At 36.7% G+C, this 13,968-nt stretch overlaps 1 protein-coding gene across 3 annotated transcripts in view; it reads left to right on the forward strand.

Annotated features, from left to right (window-relative positions):
• Positions 1-13,618, forward strand: part of LOC146454196 (uncharacterized) — a 27,041-nt gene extending 13,423 nt beyond the window's left edge. Inside the window, exons 14-25 of one of the 3 annotated variants that reach the window (XR_014859309.1) lie at positions 287-367; positions 794-901; positions 1,391-1,504; positions 1,920-2,033; positions 2,805-2,912; positions 4,695-4,808; positions 5,579-5,686; positions 6,246-6,356; positions 7,114-7,221; positions 11,853-11,916; positions 13,099-13,149; positions 13,575-13,618. Coding sequence is in view for 1 of the 3 variants with exons in the window: in XM_085095737.1 (XP_084951863.1) it covers positions 287-367; positions 794-901; positions 1,391-1,504; positions 1,920-2,033; positions 2,805-2,912; positions 4,695-4,808; positions 5,579-5,686; positions 6,246-6,356; positions 7,114-7,221; positions 8,370-8,416 (1,013 nt within the window). In the remaining 2 variants the exon portion in view is untranslated. Of the gene's footprint in view, positions 1-286; positions 368-793; positions 902-1,390; positions 1,505-1,919; positions 2,034-2,804; positions 2,913-4,694; positions 4,809-5,578; positions 5,687-6,245; positions 6,357-7,113; positions 7,222-8,369; positions 8,552-11,852; positions 11,917-13,098; positions 13,150-13,574 lie in introns of those variants that run through there. The other 2 variants (XR_014859310.1, XM_085095737.1) reach the window with 2 other exon arrangements.
• Positions 13,619-13,968: the final 350 nt, after the last annotated feature.

Here is a 13,968-nt window from a genome sequence, read left to right on the forward strand (position 1 = left end):
TTGTTGTTGTTTATATTAACGCTTAAACTTTGTAACTTTTCCTCAAATTTATCTTGCAACAACTGTATAGAAAAAAATAATTGGTAATGTGACTAAATGTTTCCATAGCAACAAGATAATGACAGTGCGAATTTTTTAAATTTGGATATGAGAAATGTTAAGTTTTAGACATACTTCATCGAAAGTCTCAATGTCGAAGCCTCGATGGCTTCGAAGGCTGAAATAGACAAAATAAATTCACTTTATCTGTTACAGCTTCAGTTTTATTTATTGGTTTATTTTGCAGCTTCATCTCGTGGAATTCACCTCTCCGCTTCCAAGGATTCCAGCTTTTCCTGGAAACTTGTTTTGACATGGCATGATTATGGTAAGCATCAATGAAACAGTATACCTTGGATACTGGAAGTCTCTTCGATGTTCTCTTGTAGATCATTCGTTAGCAGACCAAAGAGGGGTACACATAACGCTCGAGTAACGTACATTTATCTGAGAAACCATCCGCTAGTAGGAAACCACAAAATTTGCTACTGATCATTGCCATAGCGAGAATTTTAGTCCACATGAGTTTAACAGAAAAACCTTTGACCTAGTTGGGAATATAACACGACCACCGATCTACATTTCAAGTAGCCTTAACGCACATATCTCTTGTGGAAATCGTGGCGTAAAATAAGAGAATATATGTATTCTGATATAAAAACTTTGCATCGCCGCTCGCGAGGAGGCTTCACTTGCTGATACAGGGTAACTGACTTTTTTATATAGCATAAATACAAATTTTCATTTTTTGTAGATTTTGACAAGTGCTCGAAATGCGAAAATGGTGGAACCTGTATAATTGTCGAAATCGGCTTTGTATGCTTCTGCTCCGCGGGATGGATCGGGCGCCAGTGTGAAACAAGTAAGGCAATTTTGCTTGCACATGTAGTTGTAGTGGAGTTCAGACAATACTATTCCTTCATCTCTGTAGGCTAAGTAGCAATAAAAATACCCATTCTTTTGTACATTTTAAATTATGCCTATAGTTAATATTCTTCTAAGACTTTTCGTGTACTTTTCTCTATAGTTCTATAATTGTTATATAACTGCTAAATAGTTAGGAGATCTGAAAGTTCGGTCGATCTCGAGATCTTAAGCTCTCTTTTCAATTATCAACTTCAAAAATAAATAGAATAAAGTATTGTATATCGTATTATTAGTCCTATTGTTGCACACTCACATTTGAATGGTGACTCAACATTCAGCTTAATTACTGCCATTTTATTGTTACCTCTTTTATTAAATAACGTGTCATGCATTCACAGGAGCCGGATTTCTCAGAAGGCTGTTCATAAAGTGAATAGGTAAAACTTGGAAGCGATAAAACTAACATTATCTTCATCTTTTGTAGGTGTTAACGAGTGTGCGTCAAATCCTTGCAAGAACCATGCGACATGTGTTGATGGTCACCTTAGCTTTACTTGCACGTGCGCAGAAGGCTATACTGGAACTTTGTGCGAAAAAGGTAATTGTCCCAGCTTTCTCGTTAACTGCAGTTTTGTCGTTTGCATGGAGGTGAACTGGTCGGTTGATGGCTAATGGAAAGTTGCGGGTCGAATTCCGGTCTTTGCTCTTTGCCTAGCCCCCCCCCCCCCCCCCCCCTGCAAAAAAAAATTGCTGGAAAAAGATAACGTGTCGAATATATGAAGATGGCCTTGATATTTTAGCAAGCTCTTCATATGAGGATAATTAGCAATGTTTGAGTCGTTTTTACTTGTTCGAAAATGCGTTGATAAACAATCGTTTTTGTTAAGATGAATAATGATAAGTCCTTACCACCAAAAGCTAAAAGTGTAATGATTTTAAAACGATGATCTAACTTGGCGCTCTAACGTCTTTGTCCCAAAATAACATGTCTATGTTCGTTTATTTCTTGGCAGAAATCAATGAATGTATGTCCAAACCCTGCATTAATGGAGGAAGGTGTATTGATAAGCTCCTTAACTATAGCTGTTCTTGCGCAGTCGGATATACTGGGAGAAACTGTGAGATCGGTATGTGTATGACATTTCTTGAAATATACTTAACTTGCCCAGTACACATTTTTTTATTGTATTACAATCTATTTTTTTTATTAAGTATATCCTACTACATTTTTCTATTCTGAGTTCTGATGAGGAAAAACTTCTAAAGAGAAATTGTCGTTATTAGACCGTATACCTACAACGATTCTCGATGCAATGACTCTCGAAAGTAGTTGAACACTCCTCCCCTTTCTCCTGCTTCAATGGTTGGTTGAGCAAATCAGCGTGCGCGTCGTCACCGCTTGTCCTTTACTTTTAAGCAGCATTGATTGGCTGGGAGAGGGAGGAAGACGCTTTGAACAGACGAAATTTCACAGCTTTATCTAGCAAATCGTTATTCAGTGCTTTAAGGAAGAGATCAAAGTGGGATCTCTATTATGCACAATTTGTCTCGCCGGCTTCAGTCCCTTAGAAGTAATTGAAGTCCCCAGAAAAAAACTAGTAAAGATCTTATGCAAAACAGTCCAGTAGCCATAACAAAACTGGTAGATAGCTTTACTTTGAAAGGTGAAAGGCTTAAGTGCAGATTGATTAATATCTGCAGCTTGAATATATTTGTATTCGAAATGGATGACACACAACTGAAATCAGGACACATGGAAAAAAACATTTTCTACAAGCTTTTTTTTTTGTTGTTGAACTACGAAGTATGCATTAACAAATGTAATCCAGTAAAACCAATTTCCTATCAGTTAATAATGCCCATAATTACTTATGAAATATTTCTTTATGATCATTTAGATGTAAATGAATGCGAAAGCAGTCCCTGTAAGCATGGCACATGTGTAGATCGTGTGGGGAGGTATGAGTGTGCCTGCGCTCCAGAATGGAAAGGAATCAACTGTGATGGTAAGACAGCAAAATCACTTTGATCCTGCCACACAAAACGTACTTACAACAAGGCAAAAACTTAAGTATCCCAAATTGGTACCTTCTACTATTCAAATTAATGAAAGACTGCTTATTAACCACATTACAGTAGAATGTAACTAAATTATAGGGTTATATACACATACATAAGCTTAACATTATTATAATAGCGACAATTAACTATGTAATGACCTAGACAACGACCTAATATTACATTAAATTCCTAGTATTTAAAACATTTCATTATATGGTCACAAGCATGGTACTGCAAAGAAAAATTTCTACGTCCGCAAGGAAAAGAATCCATAACCTTCAATGGAGCGGTCGGATGCTCCAATCACTGAGAGAAGCTATTGGATTTCCGAGGTATGCCAGGTGACGTAAATTGCCTGGTTTACTTTTACGTTCGCCTGAGTACTTTACATCCCAGAATAATTATGCAGAAGGTCATGAATTCGTCTTTTGTCGGTGACTCTTTGCTTAAACGAACTGGTCGTTTCTAACAGAGTGTAAGCTTTAGTAGCATGAAAAGGCTAAAGACGCCACTTCGGAGTGCTATCAGTGTCAGATGCGAGTTTGTCCTCGCTATCCGTGATAAATATTCACAAGCACAAGGAAATAGACCTAAATGAGGCCATTTCTGTCTTTGCTGGAAGGAAAGACAGACTGTTAGCTTTGTGTTTGTAACAGTAAACCATTATATCCATTTTTCATTTAGGAAAGCTATGCCTCAGTTTTTTTGCTCTTGGCGATGTAGATATAGGCATGTACACTTTGATTGTTTATTTGTAGATTTATATTGAGTAAGCGCGTACTTAATGCTGCTCAAAAGCAATGATGTGGCCCACAGTGGTAAAACGTGCTCTGGCATTTGTGAATAAAACCCTGAGATACCGCTAGCTTGTTGGCTTAATGAATGAATGAAGGGATCGGAGCACTTCAATGAACCCAAGAAAGCAGCAAAGAATTTAACGTTGTGATTGCCACTTCATATCACGCTTACACTTAAAGCATAACCTCACCATCCTGACGATAAAGAAAATTTATACATGTCATCATGGCACGTGAAAAAAAAATTGAGGGGTGGGGGTTCAGGGGGATTTGGAAAAATTGTGCATACCTCTGGAAAAATCCTGGCTACGCCCCTGGTCCCAAATTTCTCGTTAACTGCAGTTTTGACGTTTGAACGGAGGTGAGCTGGTGTTGTTGGCTAACGGAAAGTCGCGGGTCGAAGGCCGTTTTTTGCCCAGCCCCACCCCCAGCCCCTCCCTCTCCCCAAAAAAATTATCATCATCATCATCATCATCATCATCATCATCACCTTTAAAAAAAACATGGTAAATACATCAGGCATTAACAATTGAATACAAAAGCTACAATTTATTACGAAAGACCATGTACACAGATTAAGCTTCTATAATTTAAAGTATTGCTAACTACATAATAAAAGTAACTAAAAAAATGTTTGCTGGAAAAAAAAGAACATGTCCAAGTATATAAAGATGGCCTTGAGATTAGCAAGCTCTTCATCTGAGGAGAATTAGCAATGTTTGAGTCATTTTTACTTCCCTCTTGTTCGAAAATGTGTTGATAAACATTTTTTCTTTGTTATACTTTGATACAGCTCGTTAAGAAGAATAATGGTACGTCGTTTCCACCCAAAGCTAAGAGTGTAATGATATTAAAACGATGATCTTAGACTAGGCGCTCTAACGTCTTTGTCCCAAAATAACATGTCTATATTCGTCTATTTCTTGGCAGAAATCAATGAATGTATGTCCAAACCCTGCATTAATGGAGGAAGGTGTATTGATAAGCTCCTTAACTATAGCTGTTCTTGCGCAGTCGGGTATACTGGGAGAAACTGTGAGATTGGTATGTGTACGACGTTTCTTGAAATATACTTAACTTGCCCAGTACACATTTTTTTATTGTATTACAATCTATCTTTTTTATTAAGTAGATCCGACTTCCGTTTTCTATTCTGAGTTCTGATGAGGAAAACTTCTAAAGAAAAATTGTCGTTATTAGACCGTATACCTACAACGACTCTCGAAGCAATGACTCTCGAAAGTCGTTGAGCACTCCTCCCCTTTCTCCTGGTTCAATGGTTGGTTGAGCAAATCAGCGTGCGCGTCGTCACTGCTTGTCTTTTACTTTTAAGCAGCATTGATTGGCTGTGAGAGGGAGGAAGACGCTTTGAACAGACGAAATTTCACAGCTTTATCTAGCAAATCGTTATTCAGTGCTTTAAGGAAGAGATCAAAGTGGGATCTCTATTATGCACAATTTGTCTCGCCGGCTTCAGTCCCTTAGAAGTAATTGAAGTCCCCAGAAAAAAACTAGTAAAGATCTTATGCAAAACAGTCCAGTAGCCATAACAAAACTGGTAGATAGCTTTACTTTGAAAGGTGAAAGGCTTAAGTGCAGATTGATTAATATCTGCAGCTTGAATATATTTGTATTCGAAATGGATGACACACAACTGAAATCAGGACACATGGAAAAAAACATTTTCTACAAGCTTTTTTTTTTGTTGTTGAACTACGAAGTATGCATTAACAAATGTAATCCAGTAAAACCAATTTCCTATCAGTTAATAATGCCCATAATTACTTATGAAATATTTCTTTATGATCATTTAGATGTAAATGAATGCGAAAGCAGTCCCTGTAAGCATGGCACATGTGTAGATCGTGTGGGGAGGTATGAGTGTGCCTGCGCTCCAGAATGGAAAGGAATCAACTGTGATGGTAAGACAGCAAAATCACTTTGATCCTGCCACACAAAACGTACTTACAACAAGGCAAAAACTTAAGTATCCCAAATTGGTACCTTCTACTATTCAAATTAATGAAAGACTGCTTATTAACCACATTACAGTAGAATGTAACTAAATTATAGGGTTATATACACATACATAAGCTTAACATTATTATAATAGCGACAATTAACTATGTAATGACCTAGACAACGACCTAATATTACATTAAATTCCTAGTATTTAAAACATTTCATTATATGGTCACAAGCATGGTACTGCAAAGAAAAATTTCTACGTCCGCAAGGAAAAGAATCCATAACCTTCAATGGAGCGGTCGGATGCTCCAATCACTGAGAGAAGCTATTGGATTTCCGAGGTATGCCAGGTGACGTAAATTGCCTGGTTTACTTTTACGTTCGCCTGAGTACTTTACATCCCAGAGTAATTATGCAGAAGGTCATGAATTCGTCTTTTGTCGGTGACTCTTTGCTTAAACGAACTGGTCGTTTCTAACAGAGTGTAAGTGCAGAGACTTCCTTGCATTGCAGATTATGATAACTGTATGAACCATAAGTGTGTCAAGGGAACTTGTCAAGATGGGCAAGATTCGTACACGTGCGCATGTAATAGTGGTTGGACTGGACAATATTGTGATACTGGTAAGCTTTCACCTCGTTCGTTATTTTCCTTGAAAAATACAAAGCAAACAGCCCCACAGAAGTACTTGTCTACTGAAAAGCTTCCATCTTAGGAGTTTATCTAAAGACATAATATTTCAACCAAGACAAAACAACAGACAGAACCGCGGGAACTACAACCAAAGGTACCAAGAAATCATTGCGTTCCACATTGGCTCCTCTAGGAGGGCAAAATAAACAAAATCATATTGTAAGATTAATATTTTTTGCCAAATCATTTGGCAGCGAAACAGAGAAAGCCAAACCTTTGCTAAATCTACTAGGCCTTCTGACAGTTAATAATATTTATCGCCTACAAGTGTTGAAATTCTTGCATTCATGACAGCGGCAAAGGAGACCATAAAATTGACACTTTGATACACTTTTTTCAATTTATTTTTACTTTTCAGGTAGCTAAAATCTTTTCACTGATTTAGCCCTCAAAGGGAAAATGGCTGCATTGAAAAGTTGCTAGTTAGGTTCCTTCTTTTGCTGGTAAAGAAAAATCTTACTAGCAAAACTTTGCTAGTAGACAAAAAAGTTACGCTCGAGCCCTGCCACGTAGCGTCATTCTACTGCATGTACATATAGTAGCTAGGGATTCGTCGGTGTTTTACCCATGGACAAACAAGAAATGTTTTATTCGCCAATCCAGGAGCAGGTGCAGGTGCAGGTGCAGGTGCAGGTGCTGCATAATAATATCATAAGTTAACATGATCACGTTTTCCCTATAATTTAGACATGGATGAATGCCAAAGTACTCCTTGTGTCCACGGAAAATGTGTGGATCATCCGGGGCGTTTCAGCTGTACCTGTCATGCGGGATGGTATGGAGTTCTGTGTGAAAGTAAGAGCAACTTACTACTTATTTACATCATACAACATCTGGTCACATATCACACTACCCTACACCATATTATATCACCTTACATCACATGCCATCACATTACATAACATCATGCTACAGTGCAATTCACCACAGCTCATTGATTCCACCCTTGACACCCATATTCAAACCGGTTCAATTTTTGTGGGTACAGTAGTACAAATGACGTAAATCAAAAGAAACAAAAAGCAGAAACAAAAATAACTCCAAACAAGACCTAACCACAATAGGTAAAAAATAATACAAATACAATGATGTATTATACTCGTAGAACAATGCATTTTTATTGGTGCATAGTAGAATTACAATGACTTATCATTTCAATAAAATGTATTTCTTCGTTTCCAGGTAAGATGATGTTATATCTGCGTATAATATGATATAACAAAATGTGAGAATCATAAGCGTTATTTAAAACCAGTACGACGGCGATGTTGGCAAACATTTTTTCATTGTGGCATAACATTTCTCCTAAAGTAATTATTTTTTCGTTGTTAAGTTTTTAGCAGACTTATATGTTTGCCAATCGTGACATTTTGGCAAGTAATGACTATTCAGAAAATGGTACCAGGCGGATCAGAAGGGCAAAAGTAAAATTTCTACGCTTTTAATTTATTCTAATTATTATAATTTATTGAAGTATTTTTTAGTTTTGAAAATAAACAATGTTTTTGTGTAATAGTAAACAAACCCCCATAAAAATCGTACCTTTACAGATTTGAAATAACTTCAATAAAATTACGAAAACGTCAACGACTTTTATGGCATTGACACCAAGTAGATCCTGAAGTTACTTTGTGAAATGCTAATGTTCAGACCACCCCAGGCCTTAATTCACTTGCGAATCTCGTTCGTGCATGAAGATGAAATTTTGAATTAAGAGCTCAGTAATTTAACTCTTAGGCGAATTTGTACAATCTATAATCAAAGGGCCGTATGAACCAACTCGAGAATAAGAAACAGTTTAGAGAAACAGCTTGGGCCTGAGCTATGTAAGATAATACAAAATAAGATAGCCAGGAAATTGGGATCTTTCAAAAGCTTACCTGTGATGCCCTAAATAAGTCAGTGAGTTCCATCTCGCTTTATGTTTCCCTTTTTATATATAGACTCCAAGCAAAAATCCAATACTTTCGGAGCACCAGGCCGAGAATAAAACTCCAAGCACTAGGCTCGATTTCCCATGGACCATAACAAACAGGCAAGAACGTCGATCCAAGATTGAACAGTGGTTCAGTTGTGTTGATCGAGCTGTCAGGGTTGGAGTGCAAGTCAAATAAATTTGCGTGGCAGGCGATTTCTAAGCATCTCTTCACCTCTCCATTTCGAAGATGGCGTCGATAAAGTAGTATAAGGTCTACCTCCTCACCTGGTGGTAAAATTGGATTAGCCAATCACATATGAAGTATAAAGATAAGTTTACATTCGAGTCAGTCTTATGACTCATGTTTAACGTTGGCTCGAATTTTCCACCAAATTGCTCATCACAGCCTGATAACTCTTTTATTGCATTGACGAGTTAATAATGTCAAATAATTGTGTAGGATACAAATCATGCAATGAAAGCAACCTGTTTGTTTATAAATTAGGATTAAATTAGACGAGAGTTTCATTTGCGGACGTGTTATATCAATCCTGCTATTTCCGCCGAGTGGGTCCATCGCCTGATAAGCTTCTTCTTCGCGGAGGAGCAGTATCAAGTTGAGGAGATCAACTTAAACCAATTAGGTTCACAGAAAAGTGTACTGCTTGAATGTTACACAGCTGTAAAGTTTCCTGATTTATTGTTGAATTGATTACACGGCCTAAAAATAAAAGACAGTAAAAGCCGTTTGTGGCTGTTGAATTCTGGTTATTGCTTCTTATTCTAATTTGGAGTTGTAGTAAAATGTAATTTATTCTAAATAAGAAGGTGGGAGGGGAATGGGAAAGAAAGCGAAACCTGGCAAAAAATTTTGCCTGCTTTTCCCACAAGTTGTAACTTTTTCGTTGTTTGCTTTTTGTTTGTTTGTTTGTTTGTTAATTTGTTCCGAATGCTCATATCTACGAAAGCTGTCAAAATGCTTAAATTTTGGCACGTTGGCTTGGCAGCACTCCCATGGCGAACTTTACCCTTTTTACCGGTAGCGATCGCTCATTTAATAGAGAGATTTAGATTCGCGTTTATGGCAAACGAAAAACGGTAGATTCGCGTTTACGTTTTCTTAAAAAGAAAATATTGGTATATATAGGAGAATTATGCAAAATAATTTTGATTGCGGGTGCTAAACGCAAATGCACTCAATTTTACTGACAAACTGAAAACAACGACCGACAAATCAAGGGTAAACATGGTCACGTGATCATTTCTGTCGTTTGCCGTTTGCCTTGAACGTTATTCTAAATCTCTCTCATGACGACATTACTTGGCACCGCTCTCGTTTCCCATTTTGATTCCGCTGCTTCTTGGGATTTTCTCGCTAGCTTTTCCTTTCCTAGCTTTATCATTTTGGTTTTTATCTATTTTTTAGTTTGGATGTCTTCGATACGAAAAACATTTATATTAAACAAACCTTTCACCATCTATTCAACTTTACTGTTAATCAAGATAATCGTTCAATTTACACTTTTTTAATCCCTGTAATGTCGTTATATGAAAATTCTGAGCTATTTCTTTCTTATGCTTTGGTTTTAAACTAGATTGTATCACACTTCTCTTTACTTATGAACAAACCGCTCAATTTTGGAATGTATCAAATATTTCAAGTTTTTGGAGACTTTTGCGAGACGTTACAAGGAGGATTACTGTGTATTAATTATGAATAAGAACGCGTTAGACAATGTCATAATCAGGTACCGAACGGTAAACAACAGCAGGTAGCTTGTGAAGGGAAAGTTTGAGATAAATCATTGGACAGAAATTGGTAGCAGAAAGCTTCAAACCTGTCGATTTACTGTTTTCTAGGTGAGTATAATTTATCCTATTTTTTGGATAATATAAGCTGTAAACAAGACACCTTTGTGTGAGAAGTTTTCATGATATACACATTACAGATAGTCAGCGTGTGACAGTTAAACAGTGCATTGAGAAGATGTGTTTATGTTAACACTGCATAAAACTTCTGAAACTTGAATCGAAGGAAATCATATTGGTAAAACTTACAAAATAGAACACCAACGTCCGTAATAAAAAAAATTCTTGCCAGAGATAACATTAAAGGCCGTTTTAGTTTTAGTTTTCGTTTTCGCTCTGACTGTTGACCGTTTAATTGTTTTTTTTTTTTTTTTTTCTTTTTCCTTTTTTTTCAACTTAACCCTCACAAAATTGAGGGACTCAGAGTTTATTTGTTTTCAGTCTAGAATTTTGCGCTCTTTTGAGCACCGGGGCAGATTCACGAAGTTCCTCAACAGTAATCTATTTTTGTAATTACAGTAAACTGTTGTTAAGGAGAAATACTAAGAATACCTCTTGGCTTAGAAATGCTTTGTGAGCCGAGCCCCTGATTCAAAAAGTCTAGTTCATACTCAAGATTTCAAGACTTAAAGGTGTTGGATATACACTGCAGATAATATAATCATATAATATGAGCACGATGATAACACCCTTGATTTAAGACGTATGCCCTTTCAGGCGTCCGGCGTACGTTAATTTTTTTTTTTTTTTTTTTTTTTTGTCGCCGAAAATCATTTTCGATAACAAAAAATGTCAACTTACGCGTCGAAAACAGTTGTCTCTCGGCAATTTTGAGGCGGAGATACTTTGCCTGGTAATTGCAACGCAAAACAGGTGCGCGTATAAATAATGTGTAACAGTTACTTAAATCGACTTAATTTAGGCTTATAGCACAATGCTAAGATCGTAAACAACTGTAATCTGTTATCTGTGGTTACAATTGTGGCAGAGCTGCTTAACGTCTTCTAAAATAATATTAAAAATGTTTTCAAGTTTAATGTACCTTTCAATATACAAAATGAAATCTCAATGTAAAAGTTAAATAATTCCCATCGTCAGTGAAATGTATAATTCAGTACATAGAATACTACAAGACAGAGTTTCCTTTTTTACCGAAATTCTATATAGCTATTTAATTGAACTACATTGTGGCAAGTTGAATTCCCGTCAGATTCCAAAATAATTTTTTATGTGCTTTACATTATCGCTTTTGAAGTATTTTAAGAATTGCTCGACAAGGCACAAAAGTTTTCTATTGTTGAAAACGTTTCAAACTTAGTATTCACAGCACATTAGTAATATTCGTTTTCTCCTTGCAACTTTCTCCTATGGTGTATCATACTATAATCACAAGTTGAATGTAGGTGTCAACCTATCGAACCGATTTGAACTCTTTAAGGCTTGTTAGTATAAACTAGCTAAATGCGTCATTTTCGCGGCAGACGACGGTGATAACTCGAATTTCACAAGACCACTTCATCAAATTGATAGCAGTTTTTCCTGTTCCATGCATATATTGTATGCCAATGACTCAGCTTTAGAAAGTTCAGTTTATGTGTTATAAAGGTTTAAAACACGAAATTAATACTGACAGAACTTTGTGACACCTGATATCAGACTGCTTTACAAGGCTGTAAACTGGTACCTTTTCAATTTTTAGGCTCACCTCGGCCACGAAGAAAGCGAACATGCAAATCAGTCTATTTTGGTTCGCACTGATTTTGGTACGTATAATATAATTTAGTTTATTAATGTAAGAAGAAAATAATGGGCACTTTTCTGCACACCGTTAGGTGCAATGAGAAATGATAGTCTTAGAAACCCAAGACACGGTCGATTGTTTTCACTTCCGTGTGCAGTGGGCACAAGCTTCTAGAATTGTTTTTCAGTCTGATCGCTAGTTATTGACAAACGTCTATTGGCGAACGTAAAAGCACTAGAGTGCTTCTTAATTAGCTTTTCTCGTCCTGACAGTCAAAATCCCTGGACACTTGATTTTCTTAACCCAGGAGTTTTATGCGGTCGTTCTGACACTGTAGAAAAGGAAGTTGGTGATCACATGATGGACATGTCTTAAGCGGCCTTTGCGCGGTACAGAAGCTGTTCATTATTGCTTGGTTCACCTGAAAGCATGGCGAGGAAGGATGGACTGACCTCAATGATTTTTTTTTTGTTGTTTTTGTAAACTCATGAGCAAGACCGAATGATTATGAATGCATGAAACATATATTTTGAACGGCTGATGAAAGATCAAATAGAAGTAAAGATTCTCGCAGTTAATACGCAACTTAAGCAGTTGCCAAAAGAAAGCCTGATAAAAGAGCAGGACTGGTCGCATAAAGCATCTTATAATAATAATAATGATAATAATAATAATAATAATAATAATAATAATAATAATAATAATAATAATAATAATAATGACTTTATTAACGTGTTACGCAACAATCTAGCAGAGGGGACTATTCCCACTGCTAATAGCGGACACCTAACTTTCTAAAATGCAATCTAAAATACAACACAAATCAATGATAACTCACTAACATACCCATTACTAAAACTCTTTTCATAATTGATATGGTACGTCGGAGTTTTGTCCAGTCGTTCCCAGAGGTGGGGGAGGGCACAAAGTGTCCTTGCTAACTTTGGCATTAAACTTCAAATTAATCTGACAGCAATTTGATATGACAATTCATAGATCACATTTCCATGAAACAAGTTTTTGACAGGCCGTTTCGTTACCGTAGCCTCGATGGACTTGTTACTCAAGCTCAAAATCCGCCACTGTATACGAACAAAACTAATGGGGTTTTGTAGCCTTCTTCAACACTAATTCTCTTCCTTATTATTTTTTTTCCGATTCATGAAAGGAATTTACGGAGCAATTATGATTCTTTTCTCAACAGCTCATCTTCTTAAATTCCTTACCATTTGTCAACACCAGCGACTTTCTCAAGGTAAGAACTTTTCAATAGAATCATTTCCTTTATGACCGTTAGTATGCAGTTCATAGTCATATCTATGAGACGGGCATTAAAGAAAGTACCTGGCACTACACGGATATGCCCAGATTGCATTGGTGGAGTGAGAAGAGGGAACAGAAAATGAGATTTATGATGCACAAAACAGTTTTCATGATAACTCTATGGCGAAGATCATTCAAGTGCAACACAAAAAGGTCGTAGCTTTGAGACTTGGAGCTGTTTTTGTGGACAATTCACATAGAAACAAAATTGGAAGGCATTTGGGATATCATAACCGGCCATTAACTGTTTATTATGATATGTTTTCTTTAGCTACAATCCTCGGACACTTGCCAGTATGGTTTGGATTTTTCAGATACTTTTTTATATAATGTTATTGCAATTTTTCATTTTTATAGGGAACAATACAGAAGGATTATAGTACTGGACCTTTCTTTGCAGGGTAAGTCAATGAAGGAATGCCGGACATTTCACTCAATTCCGCAGAGCATTTTTCATGACAGGTCAGTGTCATAGTACCTTGTCACTTGTCACCATTCTTGAAACCCATTTTCAGTGCCTCACAGTGTGCATATTTAGCCAGTCCACGAGTTTCAATACTTGGTGAAGCTTGGTGAAGTGCATTATCAGATAAATGCTAAAAGCGTCATAGACGAACAACACCACGTACACCCGAATTTTTTAGACGAGAAAAACAGCAAACGAACCTCACAGTTATAGGCCTTGGTCGGCTGTAATTCAATTACATTTTAATAAAATGTGGTGAATTAGTTTTGGTTGCAATCACGCCGC

The sequence above is a fragment of the Pavona decussata genome, unplaced genomic scaffold, assembly GCF_977016875.1.
Source record: "Pavona decussata unplaced genomic scaffold, jaPavDecu1.1 SCAFFOLD_313, whole genome shotgun sequence".
Lineage (NCBI taxonomy): Eukaryota > Metazoa > Cnidaria > Anthozoa > Scleractinia > Agariciidae > Pavona > Pavona decussata.